Here is a 21456-nt window from a genome sequence, read left to right as displayed (position 1 = left end):
CATTAGGATGGGTTTCAGAGATGAAGCAGCTGGATACTTCCACAAGGCAGTGAAGCTTAACCCTGATTTTGCTGACGCAAAGGAGAATTTTTACCGTGTTGCGAACTGGCTGGTGGAACGCTGGCATTTCATCATGCTCAACGACTCCAAAAGGAACCTGACTTACCTGAAAGCCATCCAGAAGGCTGTTCACTCAGGCTGCAAATCTGTCCTTGATATTGGAACAGGAACAGGAATTCTGAGGTGGGTCATAAGTGCATATTGAAGCTCAACTTTCCCGAACGCAGAATGTTAGGGGTTGGAAGGGACCTGGAAAGCTCATCCAGTCCACGCCCCCTGCCAGAGCAGGAACACCTAGAGCAGATCACACAGGAACACATCCAGGTGGGGTTTGAATATCTCCAGAGAGGGAGACTCCACAACTGCCATGGTAGCCTTTTCCAGTGTTCTCTGGCCCTCACAGGGAAAAATTTTTTCCTCCTGTTTCCATGGAACTTCCTCTGCCTCAGCTTCCACCACTGCCCCTTGTGCTGGCATTGGGCATCACCCAGCAGAGCCTGGCTCCAGCCTCTGGGCACTCACCCTGCACATCTTTATCAACAGCAATGAGGTCACCCCTTAATGTCCTCCTGTACCAGCTCAAGAGCCCTCAGCTCCCTCAGTCTCTCCTCATAAGGAAGATGTTCTGCTCCCCTAATCACTTCGTGGCTCTGCTCTGAATGCTTTCAAGCAGTTCCCTGAGGTCCTTCTTGAACTGAGGGGCCCAGAACTGGACACAATACCCCAGATGTGGCCTCAGCAGGGCAGAGTAGAGGGGGAGGAGAACCGCTCTTGACCTCCTAGTCACACCCTTTCAAATCCACCCCAGACTGCCCTTGGCCTTCTTGGCCACAGGAACACGTTGCATGGCTTCATGGAAACGTGTTTGGTGTCTAACAGCATTTGATTGCTAGTAAACATATTTGCAGGCGTTTATTGAGACAAAAGTTAAGGACAGGAAACAAAGCTTTCAGAGGTCGGTGAGTTGGGAAGTTGGTGTCTTAGTGGTGGCTTTGAATGCTTTGCTTTAAGGCTTTGTTGCAGATGCCTTTTGTGCCAGTGTCAGCTGCTGTGAAATTGAGTTACTTTGGAGCTGTAATGTTGTGTCTCTTCTCTTTAAATATTGAGTCTAATATTATTAGAGTGGATGTAGCATAGCTGGGGGAGTATTCTCCTGCTACCTGCATGGTGGCATATCAAGGGGACATCAGTTTGTGCAGTATCAGTGTCCACACAATAGATACTACTTAACTTCATAACAATTTTTAGACTTGGAAGTGTCTTAAAATACGGAACAGGTGAAGGAAAAGATCTTAAGGGAAGTTAGTGTCTTGTCATGCTTTACCTAAAGTGATTTTAGCTGGAGGGGAAAAGCCATGGTTCATGTTTTTCAGTATGTTTGCAAAAAAGGCAGGAGCATCCTCTGTCTATGCCTGTGAGCTGTCAAAAACCATGTATGAACTTGCCCGGGATGTGGTGGCAGCAAATAACATGGAAAGAGAGATCAAACTTCTGCATCTGAAGTCACTTGATATAGAAATTCCAAGGCACATGCCTGAAAGGTAGGTTGTTGCATACTGTTGGGATGTTATCTTTAATTAGCTCTGCATAAAAAAAAAAAAAAGAAAATGCTCTGTGAGCTAAACAGGAAGTAACTTAGAATCGTAGAATTCTATGTCAGGGTTGGAAGGGAGCTCAAGGCTCAGCCAGTCCCAACCCCCCTTGGGCAGGGACACCTCACACCACAGCAGGTTGCTCACAGCCACATCCAGCCTGGCTGCAAAAACCTCCAGGGATGAGGCTTCCACCACCTCCCTGGGCAACCTCTGCCAGGCTCTCACCACCCTCCTGGGGAAGAATTTCTTCCTAACATCCAATCTGAATCTCCCCACTTCTAGTTTTACTCCATTCCCCCCAGTCCTATCACTACCTGACACCCTCAAAAGTCCCTCCCCAGCTTATTGTAGCCCCCTTCAGGTATTGAAAGGGCACAATAAGGTCTCCTCCAAGGATGGGGCGAAGCTTTGTGGTAAACTCTTGCTCAGTATTTATTCTCTTTTACCTGCATCTTGTGGCACTTGTAACTAGTTCAAAACACATCATTTGTTGGAATTAAACTGCCCACCTGTCCTGAAACTTCAGAGCCAGTGGCAGCAGTTTTGCTTTGAGCTCACATTGGTGTGGTGCTTTTGTTCTTTCAGTGTGTTACACGTTTTATTTCATGGTGTTCTTGTTCATGTCTAGAGTGTCCTTGGTCGTCACAGAAACAGTTGATGCTGGTTTGTTTGGGGAAGGCATTGTAGAGAGCTTGATACATGCTTGGGAGCATCTCCTTCTCCAGCCAAAGGTGGGTGCTGTGGATACTATATATACATGAGACTCCTGCTTTGTTTGATACACAATCACTGAAACAACCAAATTGGAAGAAACCTCCAAGATTATCAACCACTTACCCAACCCTAACTAATCAACCAGACCATGGCACTAAATGCCTCATCCAGGCCTTTCTTAAACATCTCCAGGGACATTGATCCCACCACCTCCCTGGGCAGCACATTCCAAAGGCCAGTCTCTCTTTCTGTGAAGAACTTCTTTCTAAGATCAAACCTAAACTTCCCCCTGCACAGCTTGAGACTGTGTCCTCTTGTTCTGTTGCTGCTTGCCTGGGAGAAGCAACACATTTGCACACCTTCACAGACTGACTGAGGAACAACTGCCTGTAAATATTACCTATTGGTATTGCTCAAATGAGGGATCTGGTTTTGGTGTTTCTATCAGTTTGGCTTTGGTGAAAGGCAGGGAGGCAGCTACATGTATTGTCCTAGGTTAAAGCAGGACACATTGCCATATTGGTTCAAAAGAGTAATGGTCACACAAATGGATTGGATAGTCATGGAAAGTTCAAATGGAAAAGCAATTCATATGACTACAGAAACTACAAAGCATAGTGGTGAGCATAGCAAAGCATTTAAAGTTCAAGGAAATCCCCAATCTAATCTTAACACACAAGTTCCTTTACACCTGACCAAAAAAAACCTAGCACTCCCCTTCTCCCTACCTGGAGTTCAACAAAAACTCTAGGGCTCTTTCTTCCCCTCATGGAACTTCCTATGTCTCAACTTCCAGCATTGCTCCTTGTGCTGTCATTGGGCATCACCCAGCAGAGCCTGGCTCCAGCCTCTGGGCACTCACCCTGCACATCTTTATCAACAGCAGTGAGGTCACCCTCAGGTTCCCCTTCTCTAAGCTACAGAGCCCGCAGCTTCCTCAGTCTCTCCTCCTAAGGAAGATGTTCCACTGCCTTCAGCATCTTTGTGGCTCTGTGCTGGATTCTCTCAAGCAGTTCCCTGAGGTTCTTCCTGAACTGAGGGGCCCAGAACCGAACACAATATTCCAGATGTGGCCTCACCAGGGCAGAGTAGAGGGGGAGAGGAGAACCTCTCTGCACCTGCTCACCATAGCCCTTCTAATCCACCCCAAGATGTCCCTGGCCTTCTTGGCCACAGGATCACATTGCTGGCTCATGGTCAACCTCCCATCCACTAGGACCCCCAGGTCCTTCTCCCCTTCACTGCTCTCCAGCAGGTGTACTGCTCCTTGGGGTTGTTCTTTCCTAGGTGCAAGACTCTCTCCTTGCCCTTGTTGAACTTCATTCAATGTCTCCCTGCCCAACTCTCAGTCTGTCTAAGTCTGGCTGCATGGCAGCAGAGCTGTCCTGTGTCAGCCACTCCACCCAGTTTTGTGTCATCAGCAAACTTGCTGACAGTGCCCTAATCCAGGTCTTTGATGAATATGTTGAATAGTACTGGTCCCAGTACTGACGCCTGAGGGACTCCACTAGATACAGACCTCCAACTAGACTCCATCCCATTGACCACAACTCTCTGACTTCTCTCCTTCAGCCAGTTCACACCCACCTCACTCCCTGATCATCCAGACCACGCTGCCTCAGTCTTGCCTGTCTGGAAGCTTTTGTCTTGAACTGAAACTGATGACCTCTAGTGTTAAGTGTAGGAGCGATGCATGAAGGAAAGGTCCTGGAATGTTTCAATGTGTTCATACAGAATACAAACTTAAAAATCGGAATTACACAGAGGAAGTAGGAGTCAGAAGAGTAAGGCTGATGTGTGGATATATTGAAACACAGCATTTCAGACACTCCTTTAGTGGTTAGCTGGAATGACAAAGACCTGAAGCTTTACTAGTCATGAAGAACTCATTGCTGTTTTGACTGTGATCTTGAGTGCTCATTAACACCTAACCCAGGCTTTACAGGGATAGCAGAAACGGGTCACTGTCTCACTGCATGTTGTTGTTCATGTTTTCACAGCCCAAAAATCAAGATGTCAGTGCTGGAGACTATGGCAGAGTTATTCCTGCAAGTGCTACAGTGTTTGGAATGGCAGTAGAATGCCAAGAGATACGTAGACATCACAGGTGTGTTCAAACTCTAACACACTTTGAGCCCATATTTGTTATCTAGGAAGAGAGACTGCTGAACTCTTTCACTAAACAAGTTCTGTTCTCACCCTCCCCACTCATTTTTCCAGTTTATCTCTTGCCTTTTTATTTTTTTTTTCTGTTTTGTTTTTATTTTATTTTTCCCTCTTTGTGGTTCAGTCTTTCTGGATCACTTCATCAGAAATTGATGATTTTCAGTTCTGCTGAAAATAGGCCTTTACACATGGTGAAGAGACACACACTTAAAAAAAAAATCCCTTAATAGTAAAATTACTTAGTTTTGTGTTGGAGATTGTGGGGTTAATACTTGGGCCTTATTCTTATTTTGACCTCTTTAAGATTTGCTCCATCCCTCACCCTTTCAGATGAGGAGGGCAGGATTTTGTAAAGCCTGAGTGGATTACTAAACCCCACCTTAGTGTTATCTCTCTGAATTTATGCCTTGCTTAATTCTGAACTAACATGCAGCCTGATTTCTTTGAGACTAGTTCTGACAGCACTGTATCAATTAGAATCATAGAATGGTCCAGGCTGGAAGGGACCTCCAAAGCTCATCCAGTCTGACCTCCATGCAGTCAGCAGAGACATCCCCAAGTAGATCAGGCTGCCCAGGGCCTCATTGAGCCTTACCTTGAATATTTCCAGGGGAGGGGCCTCAACCATCTCCCTAGGCAACCTCTTCCAGTGTTCCAGTGCCCTCTTAGTAAAGAACTTCTTCCTGATACCCAACCTAAGTCTGCCCTTCTCCACCTTAAAGCCATTGCCCCTCATCCTGTCCCTGCAGGCCTTTGCAAACAGTCTCTCTCCATCCTTCCTGTAGCCCTTTCAGGTACTGGCAGGCTGCTGTTAGGTCTCCCTGGAGCCTTCTCCATGCTGAACACCCCCAGCTCCCTCAGCCTGTCCTTGTAGCAGAGCTGCTCCAACCCCCTGAGCATTTTTGTGGCCCTCCTCTGGACCTACTCCATCAGGTCCATGTCCTTCCTCTATTGAGGGCTCCAGAGCTGGACACAGTACTCCAGGTGAGGACTCCCCAGAGCAGAGCAAAGTGGCAGAATCACCTCTCTGGATCTGCTGGCAACACATCTCTTGATACAGCCTAGGATATTAATTTATCTTCTAGAACAGTATCACTGTATGGAGATGGTCTCTTTTCAGAGGTTTGCACTTAATGTTTTTTGGTTAGGATTCATCTTATTGCAGATTAAAGAAAACATTTAGCTTATCTAGGAGCTTCAGTGTGCTGGATGGAAAGGATTCAGGCTGCATCAGTGATTTTTTTTTTTTTTTTTCCTACTGCAGTAGATGTGGACAATGGCCAGAGAGAGACAGAAGATCCTATAGGAGATGATCATTGAAGAACTTTCTTTTAGGAAAAGTTATTTTGTCATCAATTAGAAGATAGACTTTTGCCTCAAAACCTGGGGGGGAATTGCATTTTGAACAGAACATTTTTCCCTTTCCTTTACAGAACATAGACAGGATGATAGTTAATATTCCCTAACTTTGGATTGCTGAATTAGCAGCAGAGGTCTTTTGTGGGGAGGGGAAGTTCTTGAGAATTAAATGTAATTCTAGCAAAGTCTCTGCCCTTAGACACAGAACATGGTGGGCCTTTTTCTCAGTTTCTAGGGGCAGCATTCAGTTGTGATTCTTGAAAGTACTCCTCATTCTCTGTGCTTTGGAGCTGCTCTGAACATAACAAAAACCTCACAGAATTGGTTTCTTGTTCTTTAGTTTTTTCTAGTCTTGCACTCTGCCTTTAAAAATACTCAGCCTGGGAGGAATCTCCTTTTGGCCTCTTCTTTTCTTTCTTTTTTGGTCGGTTTATATGAATTGTGATTTTTATACTCCTTTCATTCCCAGGGTGGAAGCACAAGAAGTTGCTGGTGTGTGCTTGCCAAATGCAGTGCAGTTCTTCAGTCCAACTTATGCTTGGGCTGGCTCAGAGGAAACTGTTGAACCTTACACCACCGAGAAGCTCAGTCGTGTGCCTGGAGGTTACACCCCCCTGACAGAACCCTGCCAAGTCATGACAGTAGATTTCAATGATCTGCAGGTAATGATTTCTTTCACATCTTTTATAAGTAATCTATTTACTGAGCTCCATGTCTGCTGAGCTCCATATCTTATTTGCTCTCCGGGTTCAATTTCAGAGCAGTTCACAAGTGCGACGCTGCACCGAAATCCTCTGCTGGTTTTTGACACCTGTCTGGTTGTGGGGTGAAGTGATTGATCAGGTGACAGTCTGTGAGGTTTAGAAGGTGGAGTGTCTTGTTTGTTTGGCATAGTTTAGGGGACTAAAATAACTCAACACAGGGCCAAACAACTGCCAGCCTCAGTGCAGGGAGAGGGAGGTGAAATGTAATCAACTCAAATTATGTAGTTGTGGAGCTGACTAAAGATCACAGGCTCACAGGATGTTAGGGTTTGGAAGAGACCTCCAGAGATCATCAAGTCCAACCCCCCTGCCAGAGCAGGACCACAGAATCCAGCACAGGTCACACAAGAACACATCCAGATGGGTCTGGAAAGTCTCCAGAGAAGGAGACTCCACAACCTCCCTGGAGAGCTTCTTCCAGTGCTCTGTGAGCCTCCCAGTGAAGAAGTTCCTCCTCATGTTGAGAGGGAACCTCCTGTGCTGCAGTTCATAACCATTGCCCCTTGTCCTATGCTAGGGTGCAGCTGAGCAGAGCCTGTCCCCTTCATCTTGACACTTTGATATTTATAAACATTTATTAAATCCCCTCTCAGTCTTCTCCTCTCCAGACTAACCAGCCCCAGGGCTCTCAGCCTCTCCTCACAGGGCAGTGCTCCAGTCCCTTCATCATCCTCACAGCCCTCTGTTGCACTCTCTTGAGCAGATCCCTGTCCCTCCTGAACTGGGGAGCCCAGAACTGGATGCAGTATTCCAGGTGAGGTCTCAGCAGGGCAGAGTAGAGGAGGAGGAGAACCTCCCTGGATCTGCTGGCCACACTCCTCTTAATGCACCCCAGTCTTTAAGTCTTTCAGAACCTCCTGAAGACAGAAGAGAAAGGATGTGTTAAACATCTGGCATAAAAACATCTGTAAGTGTAAAAGAAAGGAGATGAAGAAGTGATTTCATCCTGTTCAATCAGTTTGATTCCAGCCTTCAGCTCCTGTGGTCTCTTGCAGTATTTCAGTGCTGTGGCACCCTGCAGGTTGGCAGCATTATTCACTGTGTTGTGCACAGAACACATCTGTATGCTTAGACTAAATCAGTCAGGGACCTCAGCAGCTCACAGCTGAGTGTGCTAAAAAGATGATACATCTGATCCCTGCTGTGTGTCTTGCTTGTTGACCCATGGTGAGGAGTTAGCATTGAGTCAAAGCTTAAAATAGATCCTGTTATATAAATGAAATTATTCTTGGCTACTGCTTGGCCAGGATTTGCAACGTTTCTGAATCAATAGCTGTTCCTAGCTGGCTTGTCTGACATCCTGAGATTACAAATGAAGTAAGACAAGGCTCTTCAGTGTGCTGCTGGGAGCCATCTCTCTGTTGACCTAATGTTGCTTCTGCTTCTAGCATCAATGAGAAACTATTACTCATCTGAGAGATTCCTGCTCTTGAGCATCTGCCTGCTGGCTCATGTGTCAAGTTAACTTTAAAGAGTCAAGGACAGTGTTACTCTTTAAACCATGTTTCACAACTGCTCCTTTGAAGTTTCAGTTAAACTAATGGAGTGTTCCTGACCTTAGTAGGGCTTTTGACACTGTCTCCCCTAATATCCTTGTGAGCAAGCTCGGGAAGTGTGGGATAGAAGAACAGGCAGTGAGATGGATTAGGAACTGGCTATAAAATAGAGTCCAAAGAGTGGTGGTCAGTGGTGCCAAGTCCACCTGGAGAGCTGTGGCTAGTGGAGTCCCCCAGGGATTAGTGCTGGCTCCAGTCCTGTTCAACATCACCAATGACAGTGGTGAGGGAACAGAGAGACAGAGTCTGCTCAGCAGGTTTGCTGATGATACCAGACTGGGAGGCTTGGCTGAGGCACCTGAAGGCTGTGTGGCCATTCAGAGACTTGGACAGCCTGAGAGCTGGGCAGAGAGGAACCCAGTGAGGTTCAACAAGGAGAAGTGCAGAGTCCTGCACCTGGGCAGGAAGAATAAACTGCAGCAGGACAGGTTAGGAGGTGATCTGCTGGAGAGCAGCCCTGTGGAGAGGGACCTGGGAGGGCTGGTGGATAACAAGTTGTGCCTTGGAGGCCAAGGGCCAATGGGAGCCTGGGGTGCATTAAGAAGAGTGTGTCCAGCTGATCAAGGGAGGTTCTCCTCCCCCTATACATTGCCCTGGTGAGGCCCCACCTAGAATACTGCATCCAGTTCTGGGCTCCCCAGTTCAAGAGGGACAGGGATCTGCTCAAGAGTCCAACAGAGGGCTGCAAGGATGATTAAGGGACTGGAGCCATTGCCTGGGGCTGGTTAGTCTGGAGAGGAGAAGACTGAGAGGAGATTTAATAAATATTTATAAATATCTGAGGGCTGGAGGTCAAGAGGGAGGGGACAGGCTCTGCTCAGGTGCACCCTAGCATAGGACAAGGGACAATGGATGTGAACTGTAGCACAGGAGGTTCCCTCTCAACATGAGGAGGAACTTCTTCACTGGGAGGGTCACAGAGGACTGGAAGAAGCTCTCCAGGGAGGTTGTGGAGTCTCCTTCTCTGGAGACTTTCAGTTCCCTTCTGGATGTGTTCCTGTGTGACCTGTGCTGGATTCTGTGGTCCTGCTCTGGCATGGGGGTTGGACTTGATGATCCCTGGAGGTCTCTTCCAACCCCTAACATCCTGTGATGAAATGATAAGATATTGTAAGTGAAGGGAAAGGGAAGATACAGCGGTAGATTAATTTCAACCTGTGGGGTTTGTTTCACTTTGGGTTTGTTTCATCATGGCCACTGGTGCCTGGATGTTCAGAAACATTATCTGTGTTCCTTTGTTTGGAATAAAACCCCCTGCTATACTTACAAACAACAGCAGGATTACCTGCTGGAGATTGAAATTCAGATAAGAAATCACTTGGCATTACTAAAGACATTTCCAAGACCTGTTTTCTAAACTGAGGTCCCAAAGGCTGAGGAAGGGGCTGTATTTATCCTGTGTGTGCTAACTATCAACACCTGCAATTGACAGAACTGAGAAAAAGACTTCCAAGAGGGTCCAATAATTTCTCAGAGTGAGTTGCAGAGGGATTCAAAGACATCAGCACAGGACAGAGAAATAATAAGTCAAAAAGGAAATAAGTACCTGAGTTATGCTGATTACTTTATGACTGCTTTTATTATTATGAGCAGCTCAGTTTCTCCTGGGCACTGGCTGTAATTACAGGCTACAGAGACTTGCACCTTGCCAGGTGCTGCCTGTGTGCCTGTTTGCTTGGCAGATCAGTGCCACTGGGAGTGGAAGTGTGCATTTACCTCAGCAGCCAGCAATTAAAGCTCAGTCTCACTTTCAGGCCCTAAAGGAATTGTGCTCTTGCCAACAATGAGAGATATTTGCTCTGCTTTTCTTGAGAAGTTACTGTGGGGGGAGTAGTTGAGAAATTCTGGAGTATTTAATATCAAATATACCAAAGTATATCTCAAATACACTTCTGAACTTCCCAGAAGCTAACAGTTGCATGCTTCTGCTCTTGCTGTCATTCTTCAAGGGGCTTAGTGCCTGCCAAGCTTCAGCTTGCTACTGTCTGCCACTCCACTGGAGGGTGTACAGGAAAAATGACCATCAGCAAAGCACTTCTCTTGAAGAGCAGTGAGATCAGAGTCATAGAATTGTTAGGGCTGGAAGGGACCTCATCCAGTTCCAACCCTCCTGCCATGGGCAGGGACACCTCACACCACAGCAGGTTGCTCACAGCCACATCCAGCCTGGCTGCAAAAACCTCCAGGGATGAGGCTTCCACCACCTCCCTGGGCAACCCCTGCCAGTGTCTCACCACCCTCATGGGCAAGAATTTCTTCCTAACATCCAATCTGAATCTACCCATTTCTAGTTTTGCTCCGTTCCCCCCAGTCCTGTCACTCCCTGACACCCTCCAAAGTCTCTCCCCAGCTTTGTTGTAGCCCCCTTCAGATACTGGAAGGCTACAAGAAGGTCTCCTCAGAGCCTTCTCTTCTCCAGGCTGAATAGAACTTTATTAAACAGAATGTTATTAGCACCACAGTAATTTCAACATGTGCAGTGTTGAGCCAAGAGGGACAGACCAGAGGAGAGCACAGAAGGAGAATGAAGAGGGAAGAAGGCAAAATGCAGCACAGGAGAACTGGTCATGTCCTTAGAGCTGAATTTCTCTTCTGTCCTGTGCATTTTAAGATTGAAACTTAGGAGAGATGTTGACAGAAGCAGATCAGGAAGCTCATAAATGCATAGGAAGGGCTGCTACTGAGCAGAATGGCTGTGACTAAGAGAGTCTTCTGTCCCATGTGCTAGGCCTTCTGTTAATTGGTGTGTCACAACCAAGACACTGGAGCTGAGCCTTTTAGTTTGTGAATGCTGGTAGCAAAAGAAAAATAAGTTGTACTTGGAAGGTGGCTTAATTTCTATTATATATTCCAAGCTTTTTAGGAGAACTTACAACCTGATCCCTTTCGGGGAGACCCTTTAGGTCTGCCCAGTAGTGAAGTGCTGCATGCCTGAGCTTCTTACATAAAGCCTCTAGTCCAGCTAGCAGAGAAATTACCCTCCAAGATGTTTGACTTAGTGTTTTTGTGCTGATTTTTGCCAAAGCTGAGTTTGACCAATTTCAGTGCTTACAGACAGTGTTTCCAGGGCTGATGGAACATAGGCCTTGGGTGCAGCATGGGCCCAAGCCTTGGCTTGAATCCAGACTAAAAGACTGGCTCTGTTTTTATTACTTCTCCTGAGGCAAGCCTAAACTTTCTAAAGGCTTTCTTAACAGTTTTTAGTCTTTTAAAGTATGTTCTTAGATACAGACAAATACTTGTAATGGCTGGTGGATGCAGCTAGGTCATGTGGGAATACAGTTCCTGTGCTAAAGAGAAGGAATGATGATAATTGGTATTGCAGCAGCTTCTTCACTTTAGCTTTACTGGCCATTAGGAAACATTTTTCCCCAGCAAGAGTGGTCAGGCATTGGAATGTGCTGCCCAGGGAGGTGCTGGAGTCACTAACCCTGGAGGTGTTTGCAGGTGGTTTGGATGTGGTGCTTGGGGCTATGGGTTAGGGGTGAGCCTTGCAGAGCAGGGTCAATGGTTGGACTTGGGGATCCTGAGGGGCTGTTCCAACCTGACTGTTTCTGTGATTGTGTTGGTGCCATCAAGGATCAGTGCAGAAATATGGATGAGTCAGGGTAATAAAGCCTTTTTTTTTCCTCTTTCTGGAGCAAAACTCTCACGCTTTCTCTTTCTTTCCATTTTGATCAGGAGCTGAAAAGCCTTGCAGCCAGAAAGCCATGGAAGCTCAGCCTGCCAGTCACTAAAGGAGGAATATTAGATGCTGTTGTGGTGTGGTTTGTGCTACAGCTTGATGATGAGCATGCTCTGTCTACAAGCCCTAGTGAAGAGACTTGCTGGGAACAGGCAGTCTACCCTGTGCAGGGCCACCTTGGTATGTCCTCTGCATTTCCTTGTTGCCATTATCTTGCTTTCATTTTGTGTTTGAGCTACTTAAGTTATAACCTCAGAGATTAGCAAGTGGCAGCAAATAGGTTTAGAAGTTCAACAGCAAATAGCTGTCAGGTGTGTTCCCTATGAGGAAGAGTTGAGGGAGCTGGGGGTGTTTAGCCTGGAGGAGGCTCAGGGGGGAGACCTTATTGCTCTCTACAGCTACCTGAAGGGAGGTTGTAGCCAGGTGGGGGTTGGTCTTTTCTCCCAGGCAAGCAGCACCAGAACAAGAGGACACAGTCTCAAGCTGTGCCAGGGGAGGTTTAGGCTGGAGGTGAGGAGAAAGTTCTTCACAGAGAGAGTGGTTGGCCATTGGAATGTGCTGCCCAGGGAGGTGGTGGAGTCCCCATCCCTGGAGGTGGTGGAGTCCCCATCCCTGGAGGTGGTGGAGTCCCCATCCCTGGAGGTGGTGGAGTCCCCATCCCAGGAGGTGGTGGAGTCCCCATCCCTGGAGGTGTTCACAAAAAGCTTGGCTGTGGCCCTTGGAGCCATGGGTTAGTAGTCAGGAGGTGTTAGGTGTTAGGTAATAGGTTGGGCTTGATGATCTCTGAGGTCTTTTCCAACCTGGGTGATTCTGTGATCATGTTTCTGGGCTGTAGTGCACAGTTCCTGCCTCTGGGGTTGTCCATGGAACTCTGCTCTGAAGCAGACAAGGGACCTGCTGAAGGTCTGGGGGAACACTTTTCATTAAGTGTTTCCTTTTCATTTTTCTGCACTGAACTAAATGCATTGTGGAGCAAATCAAAAAGTGAGGCTGCTGAGTGGCCTTCCTTAGCCAAGATGTGACTGGGGAAAGGTGGGGGAGGCAAGGGAGGAATTGCTGACTGCTGCTGCCACAGAAACCAAACTAAATGTTCCTGCCTGCCCCTCAACCCCATTTTGGACTTGGCTTGAACACTGTTCCCCAGTTGCACATGGTGGCAGTGTCCTTCCCAGCAGCCTCTACTCTCCATTCACCTCTTTGTTCCTTTTCCATAGAATCTGGGGAGTATCTTGAGTTGGAAGGGATACATCAGGGCTCCACCTCCCTGCTCCTCACAGGACTACCTCAAACTGTTCGTATGACTCAAGAGCATTGTCCAGATGCTCCTTGAACTCTGACAGGCTTGGTGCTGTCACCACTTCCATGGGGAGCCTGGTCCCATGACTGATCAGCCTCTCAGTGAAGAAGCTTTTCCCTGATGTCCAGTCTGAACTTTCCCTGATGCAGCTTCTCCATTTCCCTGTGTCCTATTGCTGGTCCCCAGAGAGGAGATCAGCACCTGCCTCTCTGCTGCCCACCTTGAGGAAGCTGTAGACTGTGATGATGTCACCCCTCAGCCTTGTCATCTCCAGACTGAACAAGCCAAGTGACCTCAGCTGCTCCTCATAAATCTTCTCCTTGATGCCTCTTAGTGTCTAGTCACTCTCCTCTGAACACTCTCATACTCTGCTCTGGTGAGACCTCACCTGGAGTACTGTGTGCAGGTCTGGAGACCTCAGTATAGGAAGGACCTGGACATGATGGAGAGGGTCCAGAGGAGGCTATGAGAATGATCAAGAGGTTGGAAGACCTCTGCTATGAGGACAGGCTGAGGGAGCTGGGGGTCTTCAGCCTGGAGAAGAGAAGGCTCTGGGGAGACCTAACAGCAGCCTGCCAGGACCTGAAGGGGACTACAAGAAGGATGGGGAGAGACTGTTTGCAAACAGGGGACAGGACAAGGGGCAATGGCTTTAAGCTGGAGAAGGGCAGATTTAGATTGGATATCAGGAAGAAGTTCTTTACTATGAGGGTGGTGGAACACTGGAAGAGTTTGCCCAGGGAGGTGGTTGAGGTCCTATCCCTGGAGATATTCAAGGTGAGGCTCAATGAGGCCCTGAGCAGCCTGATCCAGTTGGGGATTTCCCTGCTGGCTGTGGGGAGCCTTGGAGGTCCCTTCTGACCTGGATCATGCTATGATAATAGTTTGATGTCCTTCTCCCATTGTGGTGCCCAGCAGGGGCAGCTGTGCCCTAGGCTGGCTCAACTGAAGAGTGCAGGGGAGGGAAGATACTCTTGTAGCCTATGTGGCCATTGAAAGCTGAGTTTCTCAAACCCCACAGCATTTCTGTTCTGCAGTTCTGGTCTGTGTCAGTGGATTCACCTCCACAGAACATCCACAGAGAGCAGCCAAAGACTGGCACAAACATGCCAGTAAATTGTAGCTGCTCTTTTCCATGCAACTACAAACCTGTCTCCAGGAGGTACTAAAATCTAGATCTTTAGTGTTTTAAAGCAAACCCAGTTCCTTTCCCAGTATGATTTTGTTCCACTCTGCTGTTGAGAGAACACTTAGAGTACTGTCTGCTTATCCCAGTGTGGCAGTTTTAGGCTCTGCCTTTGAAATTTTCCACAGCTCTTGAACAGAAAGTAGTAGAATGTAAATAAATCACTCTTGGGTGTAAAAAGGAAAAGAAAGACAATTCTAAACAATCCCCATTGGAGAGAGATCCACCAGAAGATTTGGTTCCCAAAACAATTTTTCTCTCTCTTCTTCACTTCTTTGCTCTGGGAGATACTAACTTGCTTCTGCTTGACCTTGGCTGCATTGGTTTGGTTTTAACTTCTCTGCTTCTGTCTCTTGTCCTTATTGTCCAGGGGAAAGGGGAAGGCAGGGAAGGGAGAAGCTCTTGCAGCTTCCCCTGGTCTTTTGGCCAGGGGGGTCCTTGTGCTGCTTATTAACTGTAAATCTCTGTAAATATTTTCAATATTGTGTATTTTGTACATATTCATTGCATTCCATTGTAGGTTGTAGTTTGGCTGGTAAATACAGCTTGCATTTGCTTCCAGCTGAGCTGCTCTGGCAAAGGTAATGTTGGGGTGGGGGAATTTTCAACCCACCACACCCAGAAAGGCATAGTTGGAGGAGAAATGGACTTCATTGGCTGTGGGGCAGTTTAAGGCAAACATTAATGTGCAGTCAAGTCACAGATTTTAGCTTCTGGCTTCCAGACCAGAATTCTTTCAATCACAGCAGTAAAAACTCAGGAAGTGAGGCAGTGTTGGGGTGTTTGGAAGCACTGTGTGGCTGCTTCTCTGATCCTTGCTGTCAAGTAACTTTGTTGGTGCCTTGGAGAGTGGCATTGAGGCTCCCTCAGCAGGTTTGCTGATGACACCAAGCTGTGAGGTGCTGCTGACAGGCTGGAGGGAAGGGATCCATCCAGAGGGACCTGCACAGGCTGCAGAGCTGGGCCCAGGACAACCTCAGGAGGTTCAACAAGACCAAGGGCAGGGTCCTGCAGCTGGGTCGAGGCAATGCCAAGCACAAATCCAGGCTGGGCAGGGACTGGCTGGAGAGCAGCCCTGAGGAGAGGGACTTGGGGGTGCTGGGGGATGAGAAGCTGAGCAGGAGCCAGCAGGGAGCACTTGCAGCCCAGAGAGCCAAGCAGAGCCTGGGCTGCAGCAGGAGAAGTGTGGCCAGCAGGGCCAGGGAGGGGATTCTCCCCCTCTGCTCCACTCTGCTCAGACCACACCTGGAGCTCTGGGGCCAGGTCTGGAGCCTCTGTTGCAGGAAGGATCTGGAGGGGCTGGAAGGTGTCCAGAGAAGGGCCCTGAGGATGAGCAGAGGGCTGGAGCTGCTCTGCTCTGAGGACAGCCTGAGAGAGTTGGGGTTGTGCAGGCTGGAGAAGAGAAGGCTCTGAGATGGCCTTCTTGTGGCCTTCCAGGATCAAGAAAGCTGGGTGCCAGGTAGTGACAGGACTGGGGGGAATGGAACAAAGCTGGAAGTGGGGAGATTCAGACTGGACATGAGGAAGAAGTTCTTCCCCATGAGAGTGGTGAGAGCCTGGAATGGGTTGCCCAGGGAGGTGGTTGAGGCCCCATCCCTGGAGGTGTTTGCAGCCAGGCTGGATGAGGCTCTGCCAGCCTGATCCAGTGTGAGGTGTCCCTGCCCATGGCAGGGGGGTTGGAACTGGATGATCCTTGTGGTCCCTTCCAACCCTGACTGATTCTGTGATTCTCTGTGACTTGCTTGTGCTGTTTGGCCAAGATCATTCTGTGAAGACTGGAGATGCTGTGGTGATGGAGGTGTGCTGCCAAGACTGCTACCTGAAGATCCAGAAGATTTCTTCTTTGCCTTCAGAGTGTGGGATGGACTTCAGTGACAGAGGTGACCTGCTGAGTTTGGGCAATGAGGCTGAGTTGTGTAATGCTCTGGCTGGTCTGCAGACAACCAGCAACCAGGATGGCAGCAGTCAAGTGTGTGTGTTGGAATCTACAGAAATAGCCCTGCTGAATGATGTCTCCTACCATGAATGCTTTAAAGCTGCCATGGGCAAAGTGCTGCTCTCCCTAAATCCGAGTAAGGACTTGCAGTCCATGGACGTTGATGGACTTGGCAGCGAGATGAACTTCCCAGAGAGTCCAAACAAGAGCTCTCCAGATGAGATTCCTGATCCTCTCTACATTTTAGATGTATCTGAAGGCTTCTCCATCCTGCCAATTATAGCTGGCAAACTCGGACCAGTCAGAGCCTACAGTTCTGTTGAGAAGGAACAGCATCAGGCAGCCCTTAATGTCATTGCAGAAGCTAACCAGTTCCCTAAGGAAACCTTAGAGTTTTGGCTCAGCCACTTAGAAGATGAAAGTGTTCTGCTACAGAGGCCCAAATCAGACAAACTGTGGAGTATCATTATCTTGGATGTTATAGAGACATCAGGTTTAATCCAGCAGGAGGTGATGGAAAAAGCTGCAATATCCAGGTACAGTATAAATGGACAAAAAATATTCCTAGGAACCTATAATTATCTGAAAGCTTTTGGAAGCAGCCCAGGGAGGTGGTGGAAGCCTCATCCCTGGAGGTTTTTGCAGCCAGGCTGGATGTGGCTGTGAGCAACCTGCTGTGGTGTGAGGTGTCCCTGCCCATGGCAGGGGGTTGGGACTGGCAGAGCCTTGAGGTCCTTTCCAACGCTAACAATTCTATGATTCTATGAAAATCTTTCTTCCAGCTCCCAAAATCCTGCCCTGTTGGTTCTGTAGAGCAGCAGGAGTTCATTTTCTGAGCAGGCTGAACCCCACAAAGTGTGGTGTGACCACTGTATATGTGTGTATGTATATCTTAGTGTCAAGACTCTCCTTTTGTAGACTTGTTTGTATTTTGTAGGCAAGGATATGGCTTGGTCTGATGCAGGGTTAGGAAAGCCCAGATGCAAACTGCTGTTGGAACCAACTGGTTCTGCTAAAGGACAAACACATGGTGTTGGAACAGCTAAGGAGGCAGCAACAAAACTCCCAGTAACCCCTGGCAGGGTGGGTGGGAAGGGATGCAAGGCAAGAGAAAGAAAGTAATGGCAATAGGTAACAAAGTAAATGTGAAAGGGTTTGTGCCCTTCTGTGGTGCCAGGGAACCTTCTCTGTTGGTCCTCATGTTTAGTGATGGCAGAGTGTTGCAGAATATTTCTGTCCCTTGCCTTTCCTAAGTTCTGAGTAAATCCTTGGATGACCTCTGAGATTTCTTTGTGCTGTAAGAACAAATGGGAGATGACTTTTTGTCAAAAGTAGACTCAAATCTGTTGGCACAAAACTGCCTCCAGTAATGCACCACTCAGCTACCCAGTTCCAGTGAAAAGAGGCTTGCTGTGGGGAAAAGGAAGCCTAAAGCATTCTGTGGTGAGTGGGAGGTGTTTGTGCCCAGTGCAAGCTGCTCTGGTGTGGCTGCTCTCAGCAGTGAGATGTTCTGTAGCAAGAGACCAAGCAAGGCTCAGATGTTGATTCAGGACAGGTGCTGCCTCCTGGATTGCATCAGCTTTAGGTAAACACTTGAAGAAGGGTGACTTACCCCAGCAGGTTTTGTTTCCCTATGGATATGCTGCCTCCTTAACCAGTGCCCCCCACTGCATGTCCTTCCTGACTTCCAGTTTTGGTAAGCATTTCTGCCAGTCCTTCAGCATGAGATGCTGGTGCTGGGAATAAATCCCACTCCCTTCATCTTGAACTAGCTCTGTTTCCAGAGTACAGATGAGTTGGTTCCACAGCTCTAGTGCCATGTGACACATCTTCCTGGTTTGTCTGGTCAGATGGGATCCAACCCAAACCCTTGTGAGGCACTGGGCTTCAGAGGCAGAGTGTGCCTTCCTTACATGACTCAGTTTTTTTTTTTTTCTGCTGTTAAAGGGTTTGCTCCAGAGGTGAAATCTCTCTGCCTTTACAGATGTCTGCTTCACAGTGGAGGGAAGATTTTCCCACAGTATGTGTTGGTCTATGGGATGCTTGTAGAGTCAGAGTCTCTGCTACTGGAGAGTGCTGTCCAAGGATCAGAACCAACTCTGGGCTTTCATGTAGCCCCTTTCATCAACCAGTTCAAGGTAGGAGGGCAGTGGGTGTCTTCCAGGCACTCTGCAGCTGTCTAGATGTTTGCCTTTGGTGTAAACTGCAACAAAAACCTGAAGAGGTGAAACTTCTTCATAGTGATAAAATTACTGAGAGGGATCAGTCTTGGGACCAGGCTTGTTCAGCATCTTTGTTGGTGCCATGGACAGAGGCATTGAGTGCACCTTCAGCAGGTTTGCTGCTGACACCAAGCTGTGTGGTGCAGCAGACAGGCTGGAGGGAAGGGATCCATCCAGAAGGACCTGGACAGGCTGGAGAGGTGAGCCCAGGACAACCTCAGGAGGTTCAACAAGACCAAGGGCAAGGTCCTGTAGCAGGGGCCAAGGCAATGCCAAGCACAAATCCAGGCTGGGCAGGGACTGGCTGGAGAGCAGCCCTGAGGAGAGGGACTTGGGGGTGCTGGGGGAGGAGAAGCTCAGCAGGAGCCAGCAGGGAGCACTTGCAGCCCAGAGAGCCAAGCAGAGCCTGGGCTGCAGCAAGAGAAGTGTGGCCAGCAGGGCCAGGGAGGGGATTCTCCCCCTCTGCTCAGCTCTGGTGAGACCCCACCTGGAGTACTGCATCCAGGTCTGGAGCCTCTATTACAAGAGGGATATGGACATGCTGGAAGGTGTCCAGAGAAGAGCCACCAGGATGAGCAGAGGGCTGGAGCTGCTCTGCTCTGAGGACAGCCTGAGAGAGTTGGGGCTGTTCAGTCTGGAGAAGAGAAGGCTCCAAGGTGACCTCATTGTGGCCTTCCAGTATCTGAAGGGAGCTACAAGAAAGCTGGGGAGGGACTTTTTAGGCTATCAGGGAGTGACAGGACTGGGGGGAATGGAACAAAGCTGGAAGTGGGGAGATTCAGACTGGACATGAGGAAGAAGTTCTTCCCCATGAGAGTGGTGAGAGCCTGGAATGGGTTGTCCAGGGAGGTGGTTGAGGCTCCATCCCTGGAGGTGTTTGCAGCCAGGCTGGATGAGGCTCTGGCCAGCCTGATCCAGTGTGAGGTGTCCCTGCCCATGGCAGGGGGGTTGGAACTGGCTGAGCCTTGTGGTCCCTTCCAACCCTGACTGATTCTAGGATTCTCTGAGGTTTGTGTGACCAGAGAGGGACCTTAAGCTAAGCTCAAGTGGGTAATACTTGTGAGAGAACTGGTGTGGGTGAAGTTTTGTCTGAGTGATGAAAGATACCTGCAGTGTTCCTGTGCTGTCTTTCATCACCTTGTATCCCAGCAGCCACACTCCTGAATGCTGTATTTTGCATTGGGGCTGCCTCTGGCAGGCATTGCAGTTGTTCCTTAAAACTTTTGCATTATGCTGGAGCCTGTTTTAACTTTTCCACAGCTGCTGCTGCCTGAAGTTGTGGTTTATACCCTCAGGTACCTGTTCGTGTGTATTTGGATCTCTCCACATTACCCTGTCTACCCTTGAGTGAGCCAGCAGAGCTTTTAAGGTTAGATCTCATGAACCCTCTGCTCAACAGCTCCAGCAGGGAAGTGAAGGTGAGTTGGTCATAGATGAAGTTCCAGGTGAGCTCAGCTGCTGCTCTGCAGGGGCTGCTCTGTAACTGCTCACCTTGGCTGGAAGCCTCCATACAGCATTCACTTGCCTGTACCTCTGAAGTACACAGGGGCTTGAGTGCTGGATCAGGCCCTGGGTCACAACTCTGTGAGCACTCCAGGCTTGGGGCAGGGTGGCAGGAAAGCTCCCCAGCAGGGAGAGACCTGGGAGGGGTGGTCAGCAGCCAGCTGAACGTCAGCCAGTGTGTGCCCAGCTGGCCAAGGCGGCCAACAGCATCCTGGCCTGGATCAGGGGGAGTGGTCCCAGCAGAACCAGGGTCTTGTACTTAGCACTGGTGAGGCCACACCTTGAGTACTGGAGTCAGTTTTGGGGCCCTCCCTATAAGAGCAGCAGGTCCAGAGAATGGCAGTGAAGCTGGTGAAAGGTCTGGAGGAGCAGCTGAGGGAACTGGAGTTGGTCAGTCTGGAGGAGGTTGCAGGGAGACCTCCTTGCTCTCTACAACTACCTGATAGGAGGTCAAAGCTGGGTGGGGGTCAGTCTCTTCTTCCTAGTATCAAGCAATAGGAGGAGAGGAAATGGCCTCAAGTTGCCCCAAGGTTGGACCATTAGCAGAAACTTCTTGACTGAAAGGGTTCTCAAAGCCTGGCACAGGCTGCCCAGGGAGGTGGTTGAATCCCAATCCCTGGAGGTGTTTCCAAGAGGCAGAGATGTGGTGCTGAGGGCCATGGTTTAGGCCCAGAGTCAGAGAAGGGTTGGAGTGGATGATCTTGAAGGCCTTTTACTTGCAAAATTTTTCTAGGATTCTATGTTTCTATCAAAGGGGTGGAAGTGTCTTGAACTATTTTGCTTTACTCCTTTGCAAAGGGTGTCACTGATCACTGTTTCAAATGGTTTTAGGTACAGGTTTGCAAGTCTGGCCGAGTCACTGCAATTCCCTTCTGGTATCACATCCATCTAGATGAAGACCACAGCTTGAATACATCTGATGAGTCATCCCACTGGAAACAAGCTGCAGTTGTTCTGGATGAGCCCCTCCCCGTGGAGGTTGGAGATGAACTGGTGCTGGAGGTTCAGCACCACAAAAGCAATCTCAGCATCACAGTCAAGCGGTGACCCCCAGGGTGGTGCAGCACCGGTGCGGGACCTGACTCTTCCCACCACCACTGCTTGTCCTTTATATTAAAAGCTTACATTTTATCTACAGCTCCAAGAGGCTGTTTTGTGGCTTTCAGAGTAGATACTTGAGTTCCATTGATGTAAGGACTATAAACCTTGCACTGGCAGGAGGGCAAGAAGCTGATTGGTAGCTATTGCAGTGACCACAGCAGTTCTATTTTCAGTACAAGCCTTGAAATACTGCAAGGCCAAGCTCTGGTCCCACTTCCACTTAAGCTCCCTCTGTCCCATGAAGAGGGCAACATGGTGCTTGCCCTCAGGTTCCTGCAGCAATCAAACCAAGAGAAGGTGAACAGTTTAAAT

General features: G+C 48.6%; 1 protein-coding gene across 1 annotated transcript; it reads left to right on the top strand.

The window, feature by feature from the left end:
• On the top strand, positions 1-21441 carry PRMT9 (protein arginine methyltransferase 9). The gene is made up of 10 exons (XM_054392466.1): positions 1-243; positions 1434-1601; positions 2284-2386; positions 4370-4476; positions 6364-6556; positions 11896-12079; positions 16143-16854; positions 18303-18456; positions 19836-19958; positions 20875-21441. Exons 1-10 carry the CDS (start codon positions 8-10, stop codon positions 21088-21090), a joined length of 2196 nt encoding a protein of 731 aa, XP_054248441.1. The 5' UTR covers positions 1-7; the 3' UTR covers positions 21091-21441.
• Positions 21442-21456: the final 15 nt, after the last annotated feature.

The sequence above is a fragment of the Indicator indicator genome, chromosome 25 (genome assembly GCF_027791375.1).
Source record: "Indicator indicator isolate 239-I01 chromosome 25, UM_Iind_1.1, whole genome shotgun sequence".
Taxonomy (NCBI): Eukaryota; Metazoa; Chordata; class Aves; order Piciformes; family Indicatoridae; genus Indicator; species Indicator indicator.
This window is presented reverse-complemented; position numbering and strand designations above follow the sequence as displayed.